The 27,268-nt window shown below is 37.9% G+C and overlaps 1 protein-coding gene across 1 annotated transcript in view; it reads left to right on the top strand.

Moving 5' to 3' along the window:
* Positions 1 to 27,268, top strand: part of EDNRA (endothelin receptor type A) — a 58,123-nt gene that overhangs the window by 2,831 nt on the left and 28,024 nt on the right. The window contains exon 2 of the mRNA XM_077770650.1: positions 1,419 to 1,903. Coding sequence (XP_077626776.1) covers positions 1,484 to 1,903 — 420 coding nt within the window. The 5' untranslated portion in view covers positions 1,419 to 1,483. The remainder of the gene's footprint in view (positions 1 to 1,418; positions 1,904 to 27,268) is intronic.

Here is a 27,268-nt window from a genome sequence, read left to right on the forward strand (position 1 = left end):
CTATCAGTACAGAGCCCAAGGTGAGGCTCCAACTCCCAAACCCACGAGATCATGTCCTGAGCTGAAATCAAGAGTCAGACAACTTAGCCAAATGAGCCATCCAAGTGCCCCTCCAATATCTTTTAAGGATTAAAGTAGAAACCTAGACTCTCTGAGCAAGAAGGACAACTTGCTGTCAGCAAGTCCCTTAAACAAACAAACAAAATAAATGATCTTTGAAAACATGTAATCACCCTCCCGAATCTGTTATTTAGTAGAAACTCTGGGAGACTCCATTGAAACATTGTAGGTGCTAAGAAGGCATGAAAGTAAGAGATAGATAATGTTGTCTAGTGGATAGGAGCTCAGGCTCAGAGTTCCGTGAACCCACCTTAGAATCAACATTGCCATTACCGCCTGTGGACTTGAAGACTCCTTGCCTTTACTGAGCCTCTGGTCCCCTATGTTTATAATCAAACTGTCTATCAACTTCACAGGAGCATGGCGTGCATTAGACGGCACCATGCATGGGAAGTGCTCAGCACAGTTGGCGTAATAAATGTAACTACATAGGATGTTTCAAAGAGAGCATGAGACAGACAGCCCTTGGAAAGCCAAATTCTGTGCCTCGCTTGGAAAGACATTATTCCCAGTTTCACTCACTGGCAAATATGGGGATAATAATTTCTGAAGAATGGAAAAGAGAGAGAAAAAAATTTCCTGCCAGAGAGGTGGATTGTACACATTAATCATCAGGATTTTCAATAAAATAAATATTTTGTCTGTAAAAATTATATAATTTTAATCAAAAACTAAGATTGATAAATGTATTGATGGTGTTAGCCAGAGTTCTGATTTTAAAAGAGCATTTTGTGACATTTTAAATAACTACCTGTGCTACATTTTATTCCCATGTTCATTATTTACCATGTGCAAAACAGTACACTTTTTGGAATATAGAATCGTTAGTTATAGAAGTTGCTAATTTTATGCCTTTATACTATGTAAATTTTATTCGGCAAATAATGTCTTTTTTCTTCCATTAATAAATAAAATTTTGTATGTCAACTCCTGAAGAGTTTTGTAATTCAGGTTCTTATCAGCCAATGTAATGGAGAGAAAAAAGTAACTTTTGATCTACTAAAGGAAAAACTGATATATTCTCATCCATATTATAATCTAGATATAACTATAGCTATGGCTGGAGATGAGAGAGAGAAAGAGAAGGAAGCAGAGGAGCTTAGAGAGACAGAGACAGAGATAAAGAGAATTTGCCAAAATGGAGCTTTGATCTTCTTTTTCTTTCCCTGACATGGGGTAACCTGACACGGACAGATCTTATCTAATTACCAAATATATACTACTTTTTATTTGAAGCAGTGAATAACCATTGTCCGCTGGATTTTGTAACCAATTATTTTTCCTTCTTTCTTTTCCAGGTGAAAAAAGAAGTGAGGGTATAAAGGCAACATACTAAGAGACATTTCCTCAACTTTGCATCACGATGGAAACCTTTTGCCTCAAGGTGTCCTTCTGGGTAGCGCTGGTTGGATCTGTGATCAGTGATAATCCTGAGAGCTACAGCACAAACCTAAGTACTCCGGTGGATGATTTCACCACTTTTCATGGGACAGAACTCAGCTTCCTCGTTACCACTCATCAACCCACGAATTTGGCCCTACCTAGCAATGGCTCCATGCACAGCTATTGCCCACAGCAGACTAAGATTACTTCAGCTTTCAAATACATTAACACTGTGATATCTTGTACTATTTTCATCGTGGGAATGGTAGGGAATGCAACTCTGCTCAGGATCATTTACCAGAACAAGTGCATGAGGAATGGCCCCAACGCACTGATAGCCAGCCTTGCTCTTGGAGACCTTATCTATGTGGTCATTGATCTCCCTATCAATGTGTTTAAGGTAGGAAGTAACCACAACTATATTTGCAGGTTTGAACCTATGTTCTGATTCCACAGGAAGAGAGTTGCTGCAGCCATTTGGAATTTTAGTCTGTGTTTTTACTGAGAGTGATTTCTGCAGCCTTCAACTTTGGTGGCCTTTAACATTTTTATTATTTGTTAAATGTTACATTTATTTGCTAACTTAATTGTTACCAAAATTGTGTTTCTGGGAAGACTATTCAAAGTCATGGTCTTTTTTTTTTTTTTAATGTTTATTTTTGAGAGAGAGACAGAGACAGAGTGCGAGTAAGGGAGGGGCAGAGAGAGAGGGAGACACAATCCGAAGCAAGCTTCAGGCTCTGAGCTGTCAGCACAGAGCCCAACGCGGGACTCGAACCCACAAACTGTGAGATCATGACCTGAACTGAAGTCGGAGGCTAACCGACTGAGCCACCCAGGTGCCCCCAAAGTCATGGTCTCTAAGGAAGCAAATTCTCATGCCAACCCTGAGCTTGCTGAGTGGATGGGCAATTTGGGAAGAAACTAGATTTTCTGAGATTCGGTATTCAGGGTGAGATCTATGGAGTCCAAAAGATACTTAAAATAAGTATCTCTTCAGTTTCCATAACCTTTTTAATGTGATGCCGTTCAGTGGCCAGATAGCCACAGTATATCCTGAAATGAAAGTACCTATTTTATTTTGACTATCTGGATTGATGATAGAAGCCGAAGGGCATGCTGGCTTCTCTCAGTTATCTTGTGATTCAGAGATAATTCCATGTGATCGCAGCCCAGTGCTGACCTCGCTGAACAGTGTCACTAAAGCCATTTAAAATAGGTTCCAGTTTACTGTTGCCGCCTTCCTTTCTTCTTTGGTTTACGGAGTTTTCATTTGTGGAGTGCCCACTGTGTGCCTGTTCCTGAGCTAGGCAATAAGGATCTCTGGACAAATGTGACAAAAGTGATGCCTCAGTGGGAGGGGACGATAACTCACCCACTGTCATTGGGATCATCTTGCTTTAGGGACTGGTTAGTACCAAAACAAAGGAAAGCCCAAAGGAATTAGATGTTTCGTATTTGGTCTAGTGGTTATGAGGGGAAAATTACTGCAAGGATTCAAGTGAACTAAAACTCAAGTAAAATTATGTGGTCTATGCCAGATGTTATGGAATGTCTTTATTCTAAGCCCAGGAAAAGTCTTTCCTCAGCCTTTATTTTTTTCGTCTATGTATTAACCATAAAAAAAAGCTATTCCGAGCAATAATATTCTGAAATATGACTTTAAATGGCAAGTTTTGTTTGAAGATGTGATAAATTTTAACTTAAAGTCTCTTGGTTTCCAATAAATACACTTAAACTGTGGCAAAATTATGCTCACCTACCAGCAAAAGTGGTGGTACAATGAAGTAAAGATGAAAACAATTACAGCCTCAAATGTTACAAATAAAAAGCATTTCAAAATTACTCCAGTACACTGTTGGCAAAATTGGAGAAATTAGACAACAAATGGTAAAAAAAAATTATATGCCATCTCTTTTCATAGAATGGCATGAAAACATATGTTTTCTATTTGAACTTAAAATGGGATTTTAAAACTGAACTATGATGCAAAACTGAAAATGTGTAATTAACTTAAAATGTTTAGCACACGCTATAGAACTTAAATTTTTTAAGGTTATTCTCTTTATGAAATAATATGTGTAAACACTTGACTTTCTTATGACATCTTTCTTTAATAATAGATTTTAAATATTTTTATGACTCAAATTTTACTTCAGTAATTACATTATGGAGTATTAAACATTGGTTATTCATACTTATACATTAGTTAACCTAACCCTCAAGGCTCAGGAGAATGATTAACTGTCTCTGAATTAATTATTCCCATTTGACCATTTGCAAAGAAAATTTGGGGGAAACCATTATTTGCAACTGCTAGGAAGGAGACTCACTTATCTCTTTGAGGTGCTACCTGCCAGTCACTAGACTAAACATTATTTCTAGTCCAGAGCAACATGTGAAGCCAGGCCATCTGGACTATTTCCAGTTGGCGAAAATTCAAATAAAACTTGGTTTTACATTCATATAACAGCGGATAATAATTTACACGTCCTCATCTGACCATATGGTGCGTCCGTGTTGGTAATCTAATATTTTATATACCTTATTGTAGTTCTACACCGTGTGGAATGTAGTTCTACACAACGTGTGTTTGACAGGCTTTTACATCCCAGGAGTACATTTGTGTAACTTCTGTTTTTCTAAAACTCACGTGATGAGTCATTTGCCCAACATGAATCTTAGAAAGTAAACCTTTTGGATTAAAAAAAATACATACATGGTTTAGTTGCTTCAGTCTTCTTCCAGAAGACGAAAACATTTGAGTAAGCTAAAAAGCCTCACAGCATTTAGGGGTTATTTCTGCTTCCTCTGTCAGTCCCCTTCTCTGAGTTAGGAGACCGTAAGATGTTGTAGTTGCCCTGATTTCTGCCCAGGAGAGTCCAGTGATGTGACCTCTGGGCCCTCATGCTTTGGTCCGCAGCTGCCTACTGCTGTAAGAGTCTGATGCTTTAGAGTCTCACGTAGCAGACCTGTGGATTCCTCTGACCATGACAAGCTGCCCTGAACCGTAAGGCAAAGTCACAGCTGTCCATCTCCCTTTACCATTATGTTTAGCACTGAGTGGCTCGCGATGGTCTGTGAGCATGGAAGAGGGGGTCACTCCACACCTGATTTCCAATCGTTTCTTCATTAATCGCCCTATTTTCAGGGGTTCTTTCCTCCAGCCTACACTGGTCTTCTCTTGTACTTACTGTCATTTTAATAAAAATCACCCAGGAGTTCCCATGTTTAGTAGTCAAGGTCCTCTCCACTCTGACCATACTTTACCTACTTCTTACCAGCTGCCAACATGGAGGCGCAGTTCTTGTCAAAATGCCATCACTACTGCTAAGTAAATAACATTCTCAGAAGGGTGCCTGGGTGGCTCAGTCTGTGAAGTGTCCAACTGTTGCTTTTGGCTCAGGTCATGATCTCATGATTCTTGAGATTGAGCCCTACATTGGGCTCCAGGCTGACAGCGGGGAGCCTGCTTGGGATTCTGTCTCTCCCTTTCTGTCCTTTTCCTGCTCACACTTTCTCTCTCAAAAGAAATCAACATTAAAAAAATAATAATAACATTTTCAGAGAGGCTGGGTGTAGTCACTGAATGACTACTGCTGAGACATTTACAGATCCTAAATTGAAAAATAAGTCCAAAGTTACATGTGTTGCATAGAGAAGAAATAAGCCAAAATGTGGAGAGAGACTCCTCTGGCCCTAGCTTGTACTCGCATACACACAGACACACTACCTGGTGATAAAATCAGACAATCTGAGACAGTAAAATACAAAGCAGAACCAAAGGAACCAAAGGAAGCACATAAATTCCAGTTACCTTCTTGGTTTTCAAGCATACAGGGGCCTTGAAAACGGCAATGTTAGAGAGATGTTACTAAGTTTATCAAAGGATTACTCGAATTCTTAATTATGCAAAAAGCATAATATCACTAATTACAAAAGAAGGCTGACAAAAACAGGAGAGGGAAAGGGAAAGGAGTTACAGACCCTTTCAAATTCTATGCCTGTAACCTAAACTGATGATGGATTTGATGTGTCAAGAAATTAACATTATCTGATATTTTGGATTTTCAGGAAATGCACAAATTTAGCCAGTACGTTGATCTGTGTATAAATTGTATACATTCATTACAATGGCAAAGCAATTAAAACTTTGTGTCCATGTTTAGGGACTACAAATAACCCCCAACTATTAAATGCGAGTATAGGTTAGAAGTACAGAATCTAATAATTGTACTCTTTAATGATTCATGAGATTATGTTAATGCCATGGAGTGCCGTCTATAGGGAGATGGGTTATAATTTTGAATAGAGTGTAACCTCTAAAAGTGATGTTTATACATGGGTAGCCAGCCAAAGCTTGGCATCATGTGCTTTCAGGATAACATCTCACCCATACGTGCGCACAGATATGCCCATAAAACACTGTACCTCAGCCCCGTTAGGAGGAACAGGAATGGGGGGAAATATGTGTATGAGAGAAGTAGATTGGAAAGGATTAAAATGGTGACTGAGGGAGGAGGGAAGAAGTGGAGTCCAATGACTTAGTATAGAAATTTCTCACACGCAGAGCTGGGCGTCGAAACCAGCGATGTCGTAGATGATACTATAGGTGAATAATGTCTCCTTTCAGCATGTAGGGCAAAGCAGGTTTGTGAGAGGTGAATCAGCCAGTGGCAGAATCCAGTAACTGATTGTTGGTTACTAATTTGGTCCCTTCTAAGCGTCCACCTCTTATTAAGGACAACAATGAAAAATAAACAGATATAATTCTGTTTGAAATTATCAGAAATATTTTGCAATGGAAAGTCAAGACTCAATATGTTGCTCTGGCAGAGGATCTGAGCAATGTGGAAACCAGAGATGTTCGCTTGGAGCCAGTTATCTCCGCATTCACACAGCCTTTGACATCTTGTGCAACTGGAATCCATCCTGTTGTTGGGGCAGCCATACCGAAGTTGTCTCTTGACACATCAAATCATCAAGGCAACTCTGCCTAAAAAATAAATTGCCACAGCTTATAGATTGTGTGTCTCAAACATAGTTGTCATTCAATAAGTGCTTATTAGTATAATTTGATTCGTTCAGAGCCTTTACTGTTAAAATTGACTTCTAATCATATTTCTCTGAAATCTTCAAGTGATTTGAAGATTGATGGTGATGATGATTGTGATGTCAGTTTATCAAAGGGAATCTTCATTTATGGATGAGACACAGGAAATTTTCTGTGGTCTGCGCGTGTTTTTCCCCCAAGTTGATCAAATTACCCACAAGATTATTGCATATGTGATAATGGTGATGTCTCCTTTTTACTCATCATCAAGCAAATAAAAACAGATCCTTCTTATGTACTCCAGTAGTAGTGCTATAATCATAAAGTTAGGGATAAGAACTGTATTCCCTGAATTTTGAGAAAGAAAAGTGTGTCCCTTGACCAAGAGCTCTGCCCCTTGTTAGTGCATCGCAGCTAAATCTTTCCTATGGGGTAGCTTTGCCTCTGCCTTCCTTCCCTGGGCCTCTCTCTGTACACTTTCTTCTACCTCCCTTTCCTTGAGCTAACGTGACCTGTTGAAAAATACCAAGATGGTCTCTCTACCTGGAAGATTTCCCCCTCATGCCTCCTCTGGTTTATTCTGCTTTATTCTTCAGATCTCAGCTTAAACATCTCCTCGTCAGGCAAGTATCTATGACCTAAACTAGGTTAGTGTCTTTCTCGTGTGCTCCCACGACACCCTCTATTAACCCTGAAATAACATTTAACACGTACTCTATTGTAATTGCCAATTCGCTTGCCTGTCTGCCCCACTAGACTTCAAGTTCCTTGAGGCAGGCTGCCATCATTCTCATTTAGCATTGTATCTCTTGTATCTACCATTGTATCCAGCTTAAAAAAATATTTGATGAATGAATACAAGAAAATGTACTGGCATTTGCTTCTATAAGAATGTTTTTCCTCCCCTGCAATCCAAGATCTAAAAACTGACTTCCTTTCTGAATTTATTGAAATTCTACCTTTTTCCTGCAAATGAGCAATGTCTTAGGGTCCATAAATCTGAGAGAAATGTGTGGAAAGCAGAGCAGCACATAACGGGATCATTTTCCCCCATGCCTGTGTGCAGACACTGTTGTTTGCCTTCCTCTCTCTGGCACGTACAATCAATCGAGGAGTCTTTTTTCAGGGTTTCTGTGCAGTATGCATTCTTTGAGCGTACTTGGAATTGTGGTTTTGATTGGACTATTAAACCTACATGTGATTTGGAATATCAAATGAACATTCATATCATTAAGGATTTTGTTTGGTCTTTAGAGAACAGGAAGTAAGTTGCATTTGAATTTTTGGCCTTGCTAAGCCACATGCGCATTGCAAAACTTCATTACACTAACTAGCTGATTTTAGAGTATCTGTACACATAAAATGACAGAGTGATAAATTTATTAACCAATTTGCTGTTTGTTATAAGGAAGTTGCTGTCTGGAAAGGCTTCAGAACCCTCTCCAACTCTACCTCCCGATTTGACTTTTCGTTTCCTGTGTCTGGGAACCTCATTGCCTTCTCTCATGCTCATGTTAAGTAATTATTCTCGTATGAGGTTACTCTGCTAACCCTCAGCATTTGGCTCACAGCACAGTTATTCCTACTTCAGGGAGTGGGGGGATGGAAATCATCCATAACTGCAAGATTGTTCCCGTGGTAGAGGAGGGAGAGATGTTTCAGTCCCGTTCCCATTAGGAAGGTGTTGAGATGTAAAAAGCATCATGGCTGATGATATTCTTCCATCAAGTCGTTCAGCTCGTAGAAGAGGCTGCTGTGTTCTAAATTTAATGTAAAATAGTGAGGGCTGCAGAGGGATGTAAATGTTACATGGCTTCAAGCACTCGCAGTACAAGCAGATGTTCGGGCTATTTCATTCTGAAATATTTCTATGGTGTCTTCATCTTATGAGTTGCTAGGATATGAATGTTATTTCTTTATTATCAAAGAAGTGTATGCAGTTGGTATAAAGAGTGTGCAAACTAAAATGAAAGAAGATGGGGAATCAACTTCTCTGTATCTGACGTTGATTCTAAGACTAGAGTGATTAAGTATGGACTGTTCTAAGAAATTCTGTCAGAATAAATTTGATATACTGCCAGAAATCTACAACTGCTTTCTGGAGCTACCATATTCTCCTGGGAGTTCAAATAACTGCTTTCTATAGCTATGCTTTTATTTTTAACTACGTCTAGTTTTTCTTGGAAAAACTTTCCTACATGATAAAGTTGATAGTTGAAATTAAATTCAGTAACAGGACTAAATGTAAGTATCACTCCATATTAAATTTTGGTAGCCTTATTTTTAAATTTGAACATCAAAAATTTTACAAAACCACGTGCTCTGAAATGTATACTTAAATTTGGAAGGTTTGAAGTTCCCAGTGTTCCTGGACCCAGGAAGCAAAGATCTAAGTGTGCCCTCAGGAAGATTTAATACTGTTTTTGGATGTGCAAATTTAGAGGTTACTTTTAGAATTTAAACCTCTCTGTGAGGTTTGTTGACATTGTTTGCCATCTCAACTTTTAAAACAACTTACTTAGAAAAGAGCATCAGTAATGGAAGCTGGTCAAACAATTCTTCCCATAAGGTGAATCCTAAACATACGAGCCCTATTTTATACTAGAAGGTAATGGGGATGGCAGTGGATTGGCCTTTTGGTTACTCAGTGACATCAGATCTTTACTCTCTAAATGTTCTTCCTTTATCCATTCAATAGACAGTTACTGAGCTCCTAGTATATGCTAGTCATTGGGGGAATAGCAGTAAAGAAAAACAGACAATCATCCTTGCCCTTATGGAGCATATATTCAAGTAGAAGAAGACAATAAGCAAGTTAATAAATAAATGTCTATCATATGAGATAAGGAGAAAAGTAAACTGGGAAAAAGGAATAGAAAGAAGGGAGAGAAGATATTAATTTTAGAGTGGGCAGCTAAAGAATTGTATGCCTCAATACAGGGTAACAGTTGAATAAAAACTTAAAACTTTTCTTTGCCACTATCTAAGCTAAGAGCATTCCAACAGAGGAAATGGCAAATGCAAAGGCCCTCAGGCAGGAATGTGCCTGGAGGGTTAAAGGATGAGCAAAGAAGCCGTGATGGTGAATGGAAGGGAGAGAGTAGTAACATGATGTCACGGAGATAGGCGGTAGGCTAGGTGATAGGGGAAACCGACAGCATAGGGCCTAATAATAAGGTAACCAAATATTTAATCGTTTAAACCATGATACCCTGAGAGTGAAAGGAGACACTGTTGTCAATAATTGCATCTGGACAATAAGCGTAAACATAGATTGTCCTAAAAGTATCAAGAAACATGGTCACCCTACCTGTACCTTTTATAAAGCTCTTAACCTTTTCCTCTGAGTGAGATAGAAAGCTTTCAGAAGGTTAAGAGCAGATGAGTGACGTGATTTTGTTTATATCTTAACAAGAGATTTGCTGTACTGTGTTGAGAAGCGCTTCCTGAATCAATGAAGGAAAAATATGCAATCTTAAAATATGTTATGTATACCAGTATGTACAGTGAGAATAGTATTCCCTGGAGCTTAACTAGTGTTTGCCCTGTGCCAGGCTAACTCATTTGATCCATGCAACAAACTCACAATGCACTACTTTCGCCTAGAAATGGAGAAACGGAGATACAGTGTTTAAGGAATTTCCTGAGGGTTACACAGCTAGCAAGTGGCAGTGCCAGGATTTGGATCCAGTCTGATCTAGGAGACCATGTTGTAGGACAAGGAGCCATACTGCTTCCCCTCTGGATGCCTCATGAAGCAAATTTTACAGTCATCCAGATGCCATCCCTGGTACAGAAATGTATTTTCAAAGACCATGTTCAAAGATAAAGTCAGACCCTTTTCTCTCTCTGTTAAATCCAATAGCTTCTTTAGTTGCTTATTTAAGACAGAAGTAACACATCATAAAGAAAAGTGTGTATGATACAGAGACTGCTCTCCAGAATAGAATTTATGTTGTAAATCTTGCAGATTGCGTTGGCACATCTGGTAAGCAGATTTTTGTATTCTATACTCATTGTCATGTTGGTGAGGTCAACCGACAGAAAGGAGCCAGAAAATAAAATAATAAAGGTTGAGCTATTGATGAACTGATTTCTCGACCTCTGCTTGTCTGCTCAGAGGGACACATTTTGCAAAATAGGTGTTTCACCCAGTTATTGCTGGGAAGACCAGGCAATTTTTCAGTGGACATGGGACAAAAATGAGTGTCTATGACTAGCCCATAGTTTTATCTGGAGTGGAAACATGAGATTTTAGTGATAAAACTAAATGTTGCATTTCTAGACCTTCATTCCTGGGTTTACCAGATGCACCGGAATTCAAAGGGGAATGTGAAACACATCATCACATGGATGATGTTTGGGAATATGTCTCAACTGATATTTAAAAAGAAGCCAGAACTCTTCAGTTTGAAAAAATATATACATATGAACTATATATTTTGAAGTGGTCCCATTGAATCTAAAACTAAGTTGGGAACTTTATTAATAGCCCTAATTATAAAAGCAACAAGTAAAGCAAACAATTATTGGACAAATTAAAAATGACCAGTCATTGCCTGTCAAAGTATGAAAGGTAATGGGATGAGCACACATCTCTGCCAAGTACTGAACAATATACTATACCCTATCTCACCTGAGTTTTCTATCTAATGAGACAATTCTACAGAATGTCTGTACCAAGAAAGAGAGAGAGAGAGAGAGAGAGGAAGGAAGGAAGGAAGGAAGGAAGGAAGGAAGAAAGGAAGGAACCATCTCTGCTGTAAATTTTTAACTTAGTTTCATAAAAAAAAGTCCTGAATACTCCAAAATTCTCCTTTAAAATGTCATTTGTGTCATAAATACTGTTTTTCTGCATATTTCCATTGTTTCCCCAAATTTGATTTTCTGATAGAAAATAAACCTATGAAAATTAGGGGAATGTTTCATCATTTAAGAGCCATAATACTGTGTAAACCTTTTAAAATTTTTATTAAAGTATAATATACATCCAGAAAAGTGTACATAAGTGTCAGCTCCATGAATTTTCACAAAATGAACACATTTGTGTAACCAGGATCAAGATACAGAATATTACTTGCACCCAGAAGTCCCTCAGTCACCAATTACCCTAACTCCCGAGGCAACCACTCTCCCGACTTCTAACAGCACGCATTTGCCTATTTTTGTGTTTTATATAAATAGAATCATATGATAATGTATTCTTCTCTGTATGGCTTCTTTTGTTCAATATTATGTTTGTGAGACTAACCCACATTGCTGTGTTGTAGCTCATTCATTCTCATTACTGTATAGTACTTCCTTGTCTGAGTATGCCACAAGTTATCCACTCTACTCTATGTAGGCATTTAAACACTTTCTAATTTTGAGCTAATATGAATAGTATTTCTATGGACATTCTCATATGCATCTTTCTGTACACACATATGTTGAAATATATATATGCACACACACAAATATGACCTATATATGTATCTATGAAAAAATATATGTCCAGAGTGCATATCAAAATATACCTATATATTAAATATATTTTAATTAATAAATCTTGATTATAAATCTTTAATGTAAATTTTGGTCAGTAATTTTGGAGAACTATATCAGGGCATGGTACACTATTAAGAATTAGGCAGAATTTCTTAAATAGGAATTTTTTTCTAATTCTGAAAGCTCTAAAGACCTGTGTGGCATATGTGTGAATTTTGTTCATTGTAATTCTTCTTTGGCTTTCAAACAAATCTGTTATCCGCCTCTGTGATGGATAATCCCCAAATCAACTCATACATTTACTAAATGCCTATAGAAAACACAAATCCAGGATACCCATGACTTTGAATGGCACACATTCTGTTTAAGAATACAAACATATACAATCAAGTTAGCCTACAAGCCAGGGCCATCTTATACTCTGGCTTTTTGTTGAAGTTCTTGAGACCACCAAACACACACACACACACGAAAAGCATTTTAAAAGTGAAACACCTATTAACATTTTCTTAAAAAATAGAAACACTGTCATTTCTTTTTCTCCCAAAGGAGTATCTACTACTAAAACAAAATTAGTCAAATTAATTTCAAGAGATAGAGACAAAATTAGGTTTCAGCATGTTCCATTACTGCTATAATAAATGATTATTTATTTTATTTTTTAAGTATTTTTTAAATTTTTTTTTAACATTTCTTTATTTTTGAGACAGAGAGAGACAGAGCACGAGCTGGAAAGGGGCAGAGAGAGGGAGACACAGAATCTGAAATAAGCTTCAGGCTCTGAGCTAGCTGTCAGCACAGAGCCTGATGTGGGGCTCGAACCCACGAACCGTGAGATCATGACCTGAGCCAAAGTCAGACACTTAACCGACTGAGCCACCCAGGCACCCCAGTGACAGCTCAGAGCATGGAGCCTGTTTCAGATTCTGTGTCTCCCTCTCTCTCTGCCCCTCCTCTGCTCACTTTTTGTCTCTGTCTCTCAAAATAAAATAAAGACATTAAAAAGATTTTTTTTTAATTGTTCAGAGGTGCCTGGTTGGCTCAATCAGTTAAATGTCCAACTTTTGATCTCAGCTCAGGTCATGATCTTACTGTTCGTGGGTTCGAGCCCCGCATCAGGCTCTGTGCTGATAGCATGGAGCCTGCGTGGGATTCTCTCTCCCTATTTGCTCCTCTCACTCTCTCTCACCCTCTCACTCTCTGTCTCTCAAAATAAATAAACTTAAATAAAATAAAATATCCAAACATACTATGAAGCACATATTAAAAAACAGTGATAGCAGATAGTAAATGTTATGAGAGTTTAAGTTAAATTAATGAAATTTTCCACACACTCTCTCTGAGGTAATTTTTGTTAAATGACATATCTTGGGTGTGCCAATTATTAGGTAAAACCTGTAGGTTTAGTTATAACTGGTAACTACTATTAAAATAAGATTGGTAAGGGGGGGTTGCTATAGAAATTTACCAAGTTGTAGCTTATGAAATCAGAATAAAATCCCTCATAATGTCATACACAATTTGCACTGCAGCATCCCTAAAAGGAATTTTATTCATCAAAAACACTCACTCAATTTCAAATGCAACTTACAATCGTCTTACAATGCAAATAATCCATACTCCCAGAAGATATTCAGAAGTGTGTGAAATGTGTGTGAGCACTGGGTTTTGCAATCTTATGAATATCCATTTAAACTTAGGTGATTTGTTGAAACTTTTCCTCCTTTTTGTGCCAAGGAAATAGCTTCAGAGTAGTATTTTCATTGGTGTTATTGAGTGACCTTAAAATTGCCCCCAGCTCCTGGGCTACCGTAAAGTGGGGGAAGTAAATCTGGACATAGTGTACACTAACAGGGACATTCTAGAGCCTCATCTGCAAGCGCTGAGTGCTTGCCACTTCTCTTTTCTCCTGATTCTCCAGCCCAGAGGTGGATCTACAACCCGTGGGCCAGATCCAACCCAGTGCCTATTTTTGTAAATGAACTTTTATTGAAACACAGCCATACCCATTACTTAAGTAAATCATTTTGACAGACACCATATGGTTTGCAAAGCCTAAAATATTTGCTATCTGGACATCTACAAAAACTGTGTATCAACCCCTGTGGCATCTCACTAACTACCCTGTTCCTGCCTCTCATCCCTGCCACTCATTCGTCTCCATTTTGTTCCAATGTAGGTCAAAGCTCAAAATCTGAACTTCAGAAATATTAATATGTCTTCATAACCTTTGATATTTTTAAGTGGCTTATGTCTCCAACTCCCAAAAAAGTAAATGGGCATAATCCCAAGAAATCAAATTAAAAAAAAAAATTGTTTGTGACTGATCTTGAATAAATCACTTGATCTCTCAAGTCATTTGTTTTTATGAAATAAATAATGAGGGGCCTCAATCTCATGGAATCCCATTAGGCACAAAGACACATGGTAGGCTTGCTCCTGAAGTGACTACTAACATCAATTAGAAGAATACCCAGGGTGCCTGGGTGGCTTAGTTGGCTGAGTGTCTGACTCTTGATTTCAGCTCAGGTCATGATCCCAGAGTCTTGGGATAGATAGCCCTGTGGTGGGCTCCATACTGAGCACAGAACTTCCTTAAGATTCTCTCTCTCTCTGTCTCTCTCTCTCTCTTTACACCACTTCCCGGCTCACACTTTCTCTGTCTAAAATAAAAATAAATAAATAAAGCATTAAAAGAAGAACAGGCAAGGACTGTTATTGTCTCTTTGTCTCCCCCATTTAGTTACCGCACATCAGAACTCTGGCCTCACTGAGGGTCTTGGTGACCAAGTATCCATGAAACCATTTGGGTAAATCATGCATTTCTCATCAAAACTGAAGAAGTTTTAAATTCTTTGTCATGATCTTAGAGATGTTTGTTATATTGTCTTTCAAACTATTAAGAGCAGCACTAAACCAAGTGACCAGATCTTTGGGCAACCATTCATGTTTCAGTTAGGAAAAAGAAATAAAGACTTTTGCATTTATTTTAGGGAAATTCCATGCAGAAAAAAAAGAGGTACTCCCTAAGGATTTTAAAGTCAAAAACTTTACATAACTTGAAATTATTTGATCAGAAAATCACTATATATTTTTGAAATGCCAATTAAATTATATGGTCATAATTTAAAATAAATGAATGTTTTTATCTCTGTTCTATAAAATTCAAGGAATTTTTCTTTGATAATGGACCGAAGGACCATGTCATAGACAAAGGGGAAAGTGGTGAAAGGATAAGAAATATTTTGTGTTCCTTTTTTATAATGTGTGTGTGTGTGTGTACGTGTAATTTTGTGGTACAGACATTCTCTGTATATATAGTTCTTTCTTAATTGTTGGGGGGAAAGAAGAAGGTGCTACAGGGGATGGAGGAAAGAAGACAGAGGTAAGTGTTAGATCCATCTCTGGGACTCAAGTCTTAGATACTATGTAGTTCATCAGGTACACAGAAGACAGTTTATATATATTTAGGAGGGGACGGAGAGATAGAAGGAGGGAGGGAGAGAAGCAGGGAGCATAGACTCTCAGAATGTGAGCAGACAACATCTTTAGTTCTGACTGTGAACCAAAACACTGAGCTATTTACATTCTTACAGAGATACTAATTGAAACTGGTCTTGTGTTCAGGTTGATATAATAAAAGTAGCCTCTCAGCTGACAGACCAGAGTCTGTCTCTATTGGAACTCTAACTCTCATGAAATGATAAACATTTAAGTTTGTGGAAATGGTCCAGAAGAGAAAGCCTGTACAGAGTTGAAGACGTCTAATAAAATGTTATTTCTAAGCCAGGAATTTTGGGTAAATGAATGAGTGGAAAAAAGCAAGTGCCTTATGGCTTAATATTTATCATTCAATTCCTTTTTAGGTTCCCTGATCCTTATTGCATCCTGTCATTCTGTTCAAACTATCTCTTCTCTGCTAAAGACATCCATGATCCGTGACTAATGGTTAATTTGGAAAATTTCATGTTGGGTGTATTTTACCACAATTAAGAACAATTTGGGAGGGTCACCTGGATGGCTCAATTCGATAAGCATGCGAATCTTGACTTCAGCGCAAGTCATGATTTCAGTTTGTGAGTTCAAGCCCCACATCAGGCTCTGTGCTGACAGCATGGAGCCTGCTTGGGATTCTCTCTCTCCCTCTCTCTCTGCCCCTCTCCTGCTTGTGCTTTCTCCCTCAAAATAAATGAAGTTTAAAAAAGAGTAACTTTTTAAAAACTATGAACTTAAATGAAAATGTAAAAGTATGAAATTTTAGGGACAAAAAGGAAGAAAATCTTTGGGATCTAGGACTTGACAAAGCATTCTTAGACTTGATACCAAAAGCACAACCTATAAAAGAGAAAATTGATAAATAGAACCTCATCAAAACTTAAAACTGTTACTCTACAAAGGACCGTCTTAAGAAGATGAAAAGAAACCTACAGACTAGGAGAAAATACTTACAATCGCCAAGTCCAATAAAGGCTAATATCTAGAATATATAGATAACGCTCAAAACTCAACAACAACAAAAATAATCCAAATAGAATATGGGGAAAAGATACAAACAGGAATTTTACTGACGAGGATATACAAATGACCCAATAAGCATATGAAAAGATGTTCAACGTCATCAGCCATTAGGGCAATGCAAAATGGAAACCACAGTGAGATTATCACTACACACCTATCAGAATGACTAAAATAAACATACATTGCTGATGAAAATGAAAAATTGTAGAACCACTCTAGCAAAGAGTTCAGCTGTTTATTATAAAAGTAAACACGCAATTACTGTCAGACCCAGCATTTGCACTCTTGGGCATTTGTTCCAAAGAATGAAATTATGTTCATGCAAAAACCTGTTCATGCATGTTCATAGTTGTTTATTTGTAATAGCCAGAATCCAGAAACAACTCAGATGTTCTACAGTGGGTGAGTGGTTAAACAAACTATGGCACATCTATTTCATGCAAGTAAACTCAAGATTAAAAAAGAACAAGCTATTGATATATGTAACAATTTGGATGAACAGTTTTGGATGCTGAGTGAAAAAAGCCAATCTCAAATGAGTATATATTATGTGATTTCTTTTCTAAAACATAGAAAAGTCATTAAAATGAGAGTTATACAGGTTGAGGACAGATAAATGGTTATCAGGGATTAGGAATGGGGAAGGGAGGGGAGGCGAGTGTGGCTCTAAGAGGACACCATAAAGGATCCTTGTGGCCAAGGACCTGTTCTGTATCTTGACTGGTGATGGATACACAAACCTACACATGTCACAAAATTACACAGAACTAAATACAAATGAGTAACATGCGGGATATGAATAATGTTGCTGGATCATATTAATATAAAAATGATTATATCTGTTTACAGTCCCATCAGCATTATATGACAGTTCCAATTCCTCCACATGCTCACCAACACTTAGTATTTTCAGTCTTTTTCATCATAGCCATTCTAATGATGCATAGTGATCTCTCATTGTGGTTTTAATTTCTGTTTCCCTAATAGACTAATGATGTTCAGTATTTTTCATCATATTCTTAGCTATTTTTATATCTACTTTGGTGAAATGTCTATTTAAATCTCTTACACTTTTTAATTGTTATTTGTCTTTATATTTTTTAATTGTAAGAGTTTTTTAAATATATTCTAGACAGAAGTCCTTCATCAGATGGATGATTTGCAAATATTTTTCTCACTCTGTGGTTATCTTTTCATTCTTTTAGTGGTGTCTTTTGAGGAGCAAAATTTTTTAATTTTGACTTTTCTTTTATGGATCATGTTTCTGGTGTCAAATCTATGAAATCTTTGCCTAAGCCAGGATCATCAAAAAAATTCTCTAGTGTTTTCCTTTAACAGTTTTATAGTTTTAGCTCTTGACATTTAGATCTTTGATCACAGTTTTTGTGTAGAATATGAGACAAGCATTTAAGTTCATTTTTTGCATAGGCACATCCAACTGTTCCAACACCATTTTTAAACACCCTCTAGTCATTGAATTGCTTGGCATCTTTGTCAAAATTCAATTGATGATCAATGTAAGAGTTTATTTCTGGACTTTCTTTTCTGTTCCAGTGTCTTTGTCTGTTGTTATGCCAGTATCATCCTGTCTTGATTACTATAGTTTATAGTAAGTTTTTAAACAGATATTACAAGTCCTACTTTGTTCTTTCATTTCAACGTTGTTTTACTTACTCTAGGTTCTTTAAATTTATATACAAATTTTAAGACAAACTTATTCATTTCCTTCCATTTAGATAGGGATTATATTGATCTTTTAGTTGAATTTGGAGAACATTGCCATCTTAACAATATTGATTCTTCCAATCCGTAAACATGTATTTCGATCTTGATTTCTCCAGTAGCTTTCAGTACGTATTATAAACTTCTTTTGTAACATTTATTCCTTTACACTATTTTGAATGAAGTTCTCTCTCTTTTTTTTAAAATAGTTTATTGTCAAGTTGGTTTCCATATAACACCCAATGCTCATCCCCACAAGTGCCCTCCTCCATGCCCATCCCCCTCCTCCCCCCCCACCCCAACTGCCCTCAGTTTGTTTTCGGGATTCAAGAGTCTCTCATGGTTTGCCTCCCTCCCTCTCCCCGACTATTTTCCCCCCTCTTCTCCCCCACGGTCCTCCGTTAAGTTCCTCCTAATCCTCCTATACGTGCAACCATATGAAATTGTCTCTTAATTTCGTTTTTGGATTTTTGGATTTTTAGCTGGAATATTGAAATGTAACTGGTGTTTGTATATTGCTCTTATATCCTATGGCCCCGCTGAACCCCTTACCATTAATCTTGCAGCAACAATTTTTTGTTGCTAGTGTGTGATGGTAAAAAATACAGTGACTATTAAAACAGTATGGTGCCACTGTCTCTATTTGTGTTAAGGTAACCGGCAGCTTTACCCACCATTGCTTTTGTACCAACAAGGTGAAAGGCAGTAATCTGCTAGTGTTAGCTTGATCTTACAGACCCTATGAAAGGCTCTTAGGGATCCCCAGGAGTCCCAGACAACACTTAAGAGAACCATTGATATAGATGATCTCTAAGTACCTGTCCTAAGTCTAAAATGATAGAACTTTTAAAATCTAAGATATAATGTTGTTTACCAAACTTGTCTTGATAACATTTGATTAAATAGAACTACCCTACAAACCAGCAATTGTACTATTAGGTACTTATCCAAAAGATACAGGAGTGCTGATTCAAAGTGGCACATGCACCCCAATGTTTATAGCAGCACTATTGACAATAGCCAAAGTACGGAAAGAGCCCAAATGTCCATCAACTGATGATTGAATAAAGAAGATGTGATACACGCACACACACACATACATACACATACACATAATGGAAACTACTCAGTGATCAAAAATAATAAAATCTTGCCATTTGCAACATGGATGGAACTTAGCTTATTATGCTAAGTGAAATAAGTTAGTCAGAGAAAAGCAAATGTAGGATTTCACTCATATGTGAAATTTAACAAACAAAGGAGATGAGTATAGGGGAAGGGAAGCAACAATAAGATTAAAACAGAGACGGAGGCAAACCGTAAGAGACTCTTAAATACAGAGAACAAACTGAGGGTTGTTGGGTGGGAAGATGGGCTAAACGGGTGATGGGCATTAAGGAGGGCACTTGTTGGGATGAGCACTGGGTGTTATATGTAAGTGATGAATCACTAAATTCTGTTTCTGAAATCATTATTACACTATATGTTAACTAACTTGGATTTAAACTTAAAAAAACATAAGAGAAAATTTTAAAAATAACATTTGATTAAATGGGTGGTTTCCATGACAGTTAATATTCCTTAGAGAAGTACAAGTGTCTCTAAGTTATCAAGTCTAGAAAAGGAATCTTGACATCACTGTAGGCTAATTACATTAGACTCCAAATTTATGTTTTCTGTTCTGGGTAGCACTAAAAATAAACAAAATGCTTCCACTGGAGATATAGCACATATCAAATATCAAGATTAGAAGCAAAACTAGCTTATAATCTATTGGTCTTGACTAGCACAACCTAACATTGTGTCGTTTGCAACTAACCATAAGACAAAATAATATCAAGCTCATTTTCAAAACTTTTTTAAAAGCCTTAATTATACACTACTATTTATAACAGACCCTTGACTGGAAGCTTAAAATAGCTACTTGCCTACTATTTTTACCTGCATTTTATATATAGTCAAGATTATATTTAAAATAGGATGCTTATAGCTCACTTACAAGTTTACTGTATATTTTAGTTTCTCCCTAGAGAGTAATAAAATATTGTTGATTCATTCAAGGTAAATAAGTAGTCTCAGTGCTTCCATCTATGGGATTCCATAGGTTTTGAAATCCTTAATCCTTTTGGGTAGAAAAAAAGCAAAAAGAACTAAAACAGTCACTGACAGGAAAAATAAAAGAGAATTTGGGGGAAAAAAAAGTTATGTAAAATGAAGGGAAAGATTAAGGTAGGATTAGGGATAAATGAAGTTGATAGTAGTTCCAGAGAAACCAGTTATAGCTGGAGTTCCAATGCAGAAAAAAAAAATCACACAATTTCTGAGCTGGCGGGGAATTTAGAGATAAGAAATGTTGCTCCAGAGATAGATTATTCGGCAGAGGAGGGGAGCAAGGCCCAGAGATTTCTGACAGGGCTGGAGCTGGAAGTTCCATTCCTCTTTAGGATGTTCCCTTCTGCTCTCTTCCCGTTAAGTACAACTTTTCCTTTAATACTCCCTATGCCACAGGGAGCACTTCCCAGAAGACAGCCAGGCTTCTAAAACTTTAATGACAAGTTATTCAAATGCTATGTCATTCTTATGTGAAGTATCATTACATGATTGGTAATTCGGACATCTGAGGTATGTCTTCCTCTTTTACTTTATGTGTCAGCTGCTGGAAATCTTGAAGTTTTATGTCTAATGAATTTCTGTTATTAAATATTTAAAATCACCTGAACCTTTTGGACTGTAACATGTCAGCTTCAGTATCACCTGTATTCTTCCCCCCAGAGAGATGTAGAGTACCATTTCTTCATGCTGCATACCATATCATGGTTGGGTCATTATTTCTGTCTACACACAGGATAATTTCTTACGACTGCATGTCATACTTCACAATGAAGAACTAACTCCAGTTCTTAAGGTTTTGTACATGAAATCGTTAAATAAGCTGCGTGCTTTCAAATACGCTATTGGTTTTCCCTTTTTCCTACTTACCACCAATTCTTGATAAGTCTTTTGGAGCTACTCCCTAAATCTGTCTGTGGAGATCTCTACCAGTTTGTTTTGTTTTGCTTTGTTCTGCTTTGTTTTGCCTGCAGGTTTCTTTTAAACGAGTACCAGCATGTACTTCCATAGAGACTGCTGATTAAAAGAAACAATAAAATGTTTTTACTAGGTTTTGCGCCTTGTTGTGTGTCCAGGTGAGAGCATTTATAGACTATAATTAACTCTGCTTGCACTTTGTTACAAGAAAATGTAAGTCCACTGATGACACGTGTGTGACATCTTTTCTCTGGTCAGGAAAAGCTAGGGATCATTTTTTCCAGTATAAATCTCCTCTCTGTTATGAATTAAATCTTAAAGTATTGGCACGTATATTTGGCACTAACCTGTGTAATTTTGATATTGAGTCCTTCCAATGTTCCTGCTTTAAAGAATTTTAATTATTCTCCATCTAATTATCCTTTGGTTTTTACCCATGCAAAATAAGTAGAAGTCTCAAGGCCCCTGCTTGTAGACTGGTATCCTCACAGCAAACAGAGTTATTCAAAAGACACATTTCTTTTCATTCCCAGCCTCCAGGTTACTGAGACTGTTGAGGATAATAAGTCCATGTCTTGGGGGAACCACCTTTCTCCTAAGAAACCTTCATGATTTTGGAACCCTGGTTTCAAAAAGTATTTTTCCTCTCCCCCCTCCCTCCTCTACCTGGTTGTTGTTAACAGCCATGTATTTCAGATTCTGAAAAATTACGACCTTGGCAAAAACAGAAACACTGAATATTCAACAGTGTAAGATACGGACAGCGAGGAGTAGCAACAATCCCATGTTTCCCACGGAAGTGCAGAATAGCAGGAACAGTCTCTCACAGGAACTAACACTTAGGATCTGTGATGGGCCAGGCCCTGTTCTAAGTGCTTTGCGGAATTAATTTATTTCATCCCCACATCCACTCTATGGCATAGATTTTCTTTTTATATCCAGTCTTCTCTGAGGCCACAGTTAACTTGTCAAAGTTTGCCAGGGGACATCTCGGGTTCCTGAGCCTGTTTTCTCTGCCATGGTGTCATACCACCGTCTCCTTCTGTTGAGCTCCCACAGAATGTCACTTACAGCTTCTTTAGGAACTGTTATGCCTGTTCATCTTCTAGGTAGTAATTTCCTTGAGAATGAGGTCTTTTGAGCTTGTGTCGTCTTCCAACACTCTGCAGCTGGTGATCTGGATGATTCTCCTTCACACTCTCATGGAAAAACAGGACACAACGTAGAGACTGATAATGATAGGCTGTGCAAATAGCCCACATTTCCAGATGCTTACTTCTGCTAACCCCTCTGTATGGATTGTCTCTTCTGTTGCCCACAGTCATCCCCTGAGGTAGCTGCTATTACTGTCTTCATTGTCTAGAGGAAAGGAACTGAAAAGCAGTGAAGTTAATCAACATGTCAACATCACACAGGAACACAGCAGAGCCTTAAGTCCAAGGAGAGCTTCAGGGCCCATGCTCTTAACTGCTGTGCCAAGCCATTTACTTTAATTAGAAATAGTGCTTCTCTATCTCCCTAGGTCACTGAGGGCACCCAGTGCCAGAATTGAGAACATTTATGAAGTTGCTGCTCTGCTCTATATTTGTCATACACCGCAAATTTGGGGCTGGTCACGAGGCAAGAGGAGCCTGTCAAAGGAAAATGTGTATGGATAGAGCAGAAGCCATGGATTTTACTTCATTTATCTATATGAAAGCTCCGCCTCAACACTGAAGCAATTAAAAACATAAAGGAAAAGCAAACTCCGTGTTCGGTCACACACAGTGATTTATTTTATTGCATCCGATTTGAGATTTGCAACAGTCAGAGAGTATGTTTTCATTAAAGGCCTGTCCTGGGCATCATAGGCATTATAATTAACTCAGTCTGTGCTATTGTAAGATATTCTTGTTTACTACAGATTCAACTATTCAACTTCTACATCCCAGCATCTCCCCCAGCAAGAAAGAAAATCTTAGGACCCCACTTTTTGAACACTGGTACCTGGCCTTCATGTTCAGTTCCAAGTGCCACTGCAATAATTCATGTTGAAGAGAAGAAAACATTTGAGAATATAGACTGTGTTCATAAATCCCTCATTCCTGTCTAGAATGGGTGGAGTGGTGTGAAGGGAGGAAGAGAATCCCTCAGCCACCCCAGATGGGCTGGAAGGAAAATTAGCACATAGAACAAAGTGACACTGGTTTTATTTATCCCCTTATTAAGATGCCATGACAATAACAAAAGTAATATCCAAGTAATAGCATTAAATGGCAGGAGATAACATCTGGAATAGAGAGGGGGTAAATTCATTTCTATTATCCTTGTTTTCATTAGGTTGTGCATAAATGGTACATTTCCACTTATGATTACAAATTATAGCAGTTCAAAGTAACTAATGTTTGTGTGGTGCAGATATAGTTTGCAGAATTTTTTCATACGTATTGTTCTGATTGAGCCTCCGAGATGGTCATCATACCACTGTTGGAGTAATGAGAACCACCCCATTTAACAAATACAGAAATGAGGCTGACAGGGCTTAACTCAAGGTCACACAGTAACAGGTAGATCTCGGACTTGAATCTAAGTCTTATGAGTTCACATCCTAAGTTGAATTTAGGGGAAAAAACAGCCTTATTCTGTAGCACCAAGCTGATGAGGCCTGATATATGAGGGTACAACATCAGGGTCTTGCATAAATAACAGTCAAGCCACCTGCTACCGAACTGTACTTCTATGTACTGATACCTTTAGGGACTACTGGGGGAATGGGTAGTGGGATGCTTCCCCTAAACTACTATGATTTTTTAATTTCATATGTCTATATGATATGCTATTTCTGCTCTTCCCCATCTGGCTGTCAGCTGTCATTTTTTGTTGATCACGGTGCTTCTAGAGCAGTGGTTCTCCAAGTGTGGTTGATGGAACAGCACTATCAGCATCACCTGGAAACTCATGAGAAATGCAAATACTATATGTATCAACTATACTTCAGTAAAAGAAATATAAATGAAATGCAAATTCTCAGGCCTCACCTCAGACCTACTGAATCAGAAATTCAGGGAATGGAGCCCACCAGTTTGGTTTAATGAGCCCTCCAGGTGATTCTGATGCTTTGAAGACTTGAGAACCACTACCCTGAGCAATGATTCTCAAACTTCTCTGTACATTGGAATCATCTGGGAGCTTTAAAAACTACTGAGGCATATTTGTAGCAACATGGATGGAACTTGAGGGTGTTATGCTGAGCACAATACGTCAGGCAGAGAAGGACAGATAACCATATGTTTGCATGTATAGGTGGATTAGGAGGAACTTAACAGAGGACCATGGGGNTGCTTTATTGGTCTATAATATGGTTTTCAACCTCTGCACTATAGGCATTTTGTGCTGGATAACTATTCACTGGGGAGACCTATTCTCTGCCAGCTAGATGTTAGTAGCCTCCATCCTCCAACCTGATTGTAATTACCAAAATGTCTCCAGACATTGCCAAATGTGCTCTGGGGGACCACACTGCCCCAAGATGAGAAGTACTGGTCTAGGGGCATGGCCCAGGTACTGGGATTCTTAAAAGCTCCCTAAATCATTCTAATGTACAGGCAAGACTGAGAACTATTACTCTGGAGAGTTCCCAGTAGTGAGGAGCCCTGGATGTGCAGTGGACTAAGGAACAACAAAGACTAAACTTTATAGCACTGAATACAAAGAAAGAATAAATCAACCTTCAGTGAAGACTCCAGCAGTTTGCCCGTAAGTGAAGTACACGAGCTTTAGGGCATAAATTTCACGTCAACCAATGGGCTTCTTACATTTTTGCTTACTTTCTGGTTGTTATGTTCCAGAAAACTGACATACATAGTTACGTTGCACATAACTAAAACATCCCAACCAAGTAGACATTGCTTTGTACTAAATAGAGTGGTGGACAGAGATCCTGCTTTTGGATCTAGTCATTCTAAAAACAGAGTGCTTATGAGCATACCTTGTGGGACAAGTCCTTAGGTAAATCTGGTTTTGATAGGTTAAAAAAATGCAGCCTGTCAATTTTATATTGATTTTGACATAATCCAAATCAACCACACACGTACATACATACATATACATTCTTAGTCAATGTATACACTCATTTCTGCCATTTAGAGGTACTTTAGTTTTCAGATGATGATCAGGGACTTTAACAACATATATTTCAACTGTAGAAAAATCCCCTGGGCTCGAATCAAGGAAAGTATCCTTCAGTAAAATCCACACTCAGCAGGTTGCCCTCTGCTCCTTCAGCGATTGTTCTCTGGTAGCCCTCTCTATCCTCCGGAGAATGCAATTAGGCCACGGGATGCACATCATGTTCAAGTGTCTGCTCTGTGGCTCTTAGGCTGGATAGTCTCACCACAGCCCAGACTGAGAGGTCTCCAAGCACAGAGTTTCTGGGAGCTCCTGTTTAACCTGAAGTCTTAAATAGAACAGTATTCTCCCACTTCCTCAAATGACCCATTGACAGATGTGTGGTTTGTTTCAATGTGAAGAATGAAATACTACTCTGGGGTACTGATAGGCAACTTTTAAATAGAAAGTAAATTTCAAGACGGATGTGTTTTCAGGGCAAAATTGGTACTAATTTCAAAATATGAAAATATTGGCCTCAATTAATGAGTTGGGATTATTAATTCATTCAATACCTACTATGTGCTAGGACCTGTGTGATGTCCTTGGAAATTATAATAATAGCATAGGCCTTTGTATGGCAAAAATAAGCTATGACTGCCACAAGGTGCCGGGTTAACCCTTTGAACCAATCCAACTTGTCTTTTGCCAGACTAGTTTGGTTTTTCTTTTATTGAAGTGATAGTAGCTTGTTAACATTAATGAAACCAACTAGTTCTTTTGCTGTGGTCTAGATTTATCTTATACAGTTGCCTATCTTTTCCTATCTTAGTCTAAATTCTTTCATGGATGTGCTTTAAAAATCCAAACCTTGGGGCACCTGGGTGGCTCAGTCGATTAAGCGTCCAACTTCGGCTCAGGTCATGATCTCATGGTTCGTGGGCTCGAGCCCCATGTCAGGCTCTGTGCTGACAGCTAGCTCAGAGCCCGGAGCCTGCTTCTGATTCTGTGTCTCCCTCTCTGACCCTCCCCTGCTCACACTGTCTCTCTCTCTCAGAAATAAATAAAACGTTAAAAAAAATTAAAAATCCAAACCTTTTAATTAGACAATAGAACTGCTTACCAGAAATGTACTCTAGGCAAAAAATATCATAAAAGACTTGTTAAAAGGTATTATTTCCATATGTTCCCAGTTTTTTAAGGGCATATGCTTTTAGGTACATAGGAAGTTTTCTGGAAGAAAACACACTTAACAATCAACAATGGTTGCCTTTGGGCAGGGATTTTAGGGGACTTGACTTTAAGGGAGACTTGCTTTTCATTACATGTTTTTATACAGCTTTTTTACTATTTTAAATCTTGTGTTTTTAATTTTCAATGCTAGTAAATAACAGAAAAGATGCATTCCCAGTAGTCTTTCAGAAGTTCCAAAATATCTCTTCTAAATAAGAGAAAAATAGGTGAGCTACACTCTATGCCATTTTGATTCCCTCTTTCTTTTGTATATGCTTTATTGCTAAAACAGAGCAAGCTGAGACTTGGAATGTAAAATTACTCCCACATTGGTTCCATGAAGAAAGAGATTAACAAACAAGACCTATTTGAGATTGGGTAGTTAATGGGGGCCTCTTTGAGGAAGCCATCTTTAATCAGAAAAGGAAGAAGTTGCCACAGGCAGTGGCCTAATTTCCCCTGGCTACATTAGGACAGTTACTTTCCATACATTCTTTCAGAATGAAGTGGATACAGGTTATAGAAGTCTCCTGTGATTGTCCGGAAATTTCCTCTAATGATTTCTTTCATTTCCCTGTGTCTTTAATTCCCAAGAAGAATCAATGCTCACTCCTGGAGAAAAGAAAAAATAACAACATA

The sequence above is a fragment of the Crocuta crocuta genome, unplaced genomic scaffold (genome assembly GCF_008692635.1).
Source record: "Crocuta crocuta isolate KB4526 unplaced genomic scaffold, BGI_CrCroc_1.0 scaffold345, whole genome shotgun sequence".
Lineage (NCBI taxonomy): Eukaryota > Metazoa > Chordata > Mammalia > Carnivora > Hyaenidae > Crocuta > Crocuta crocuta.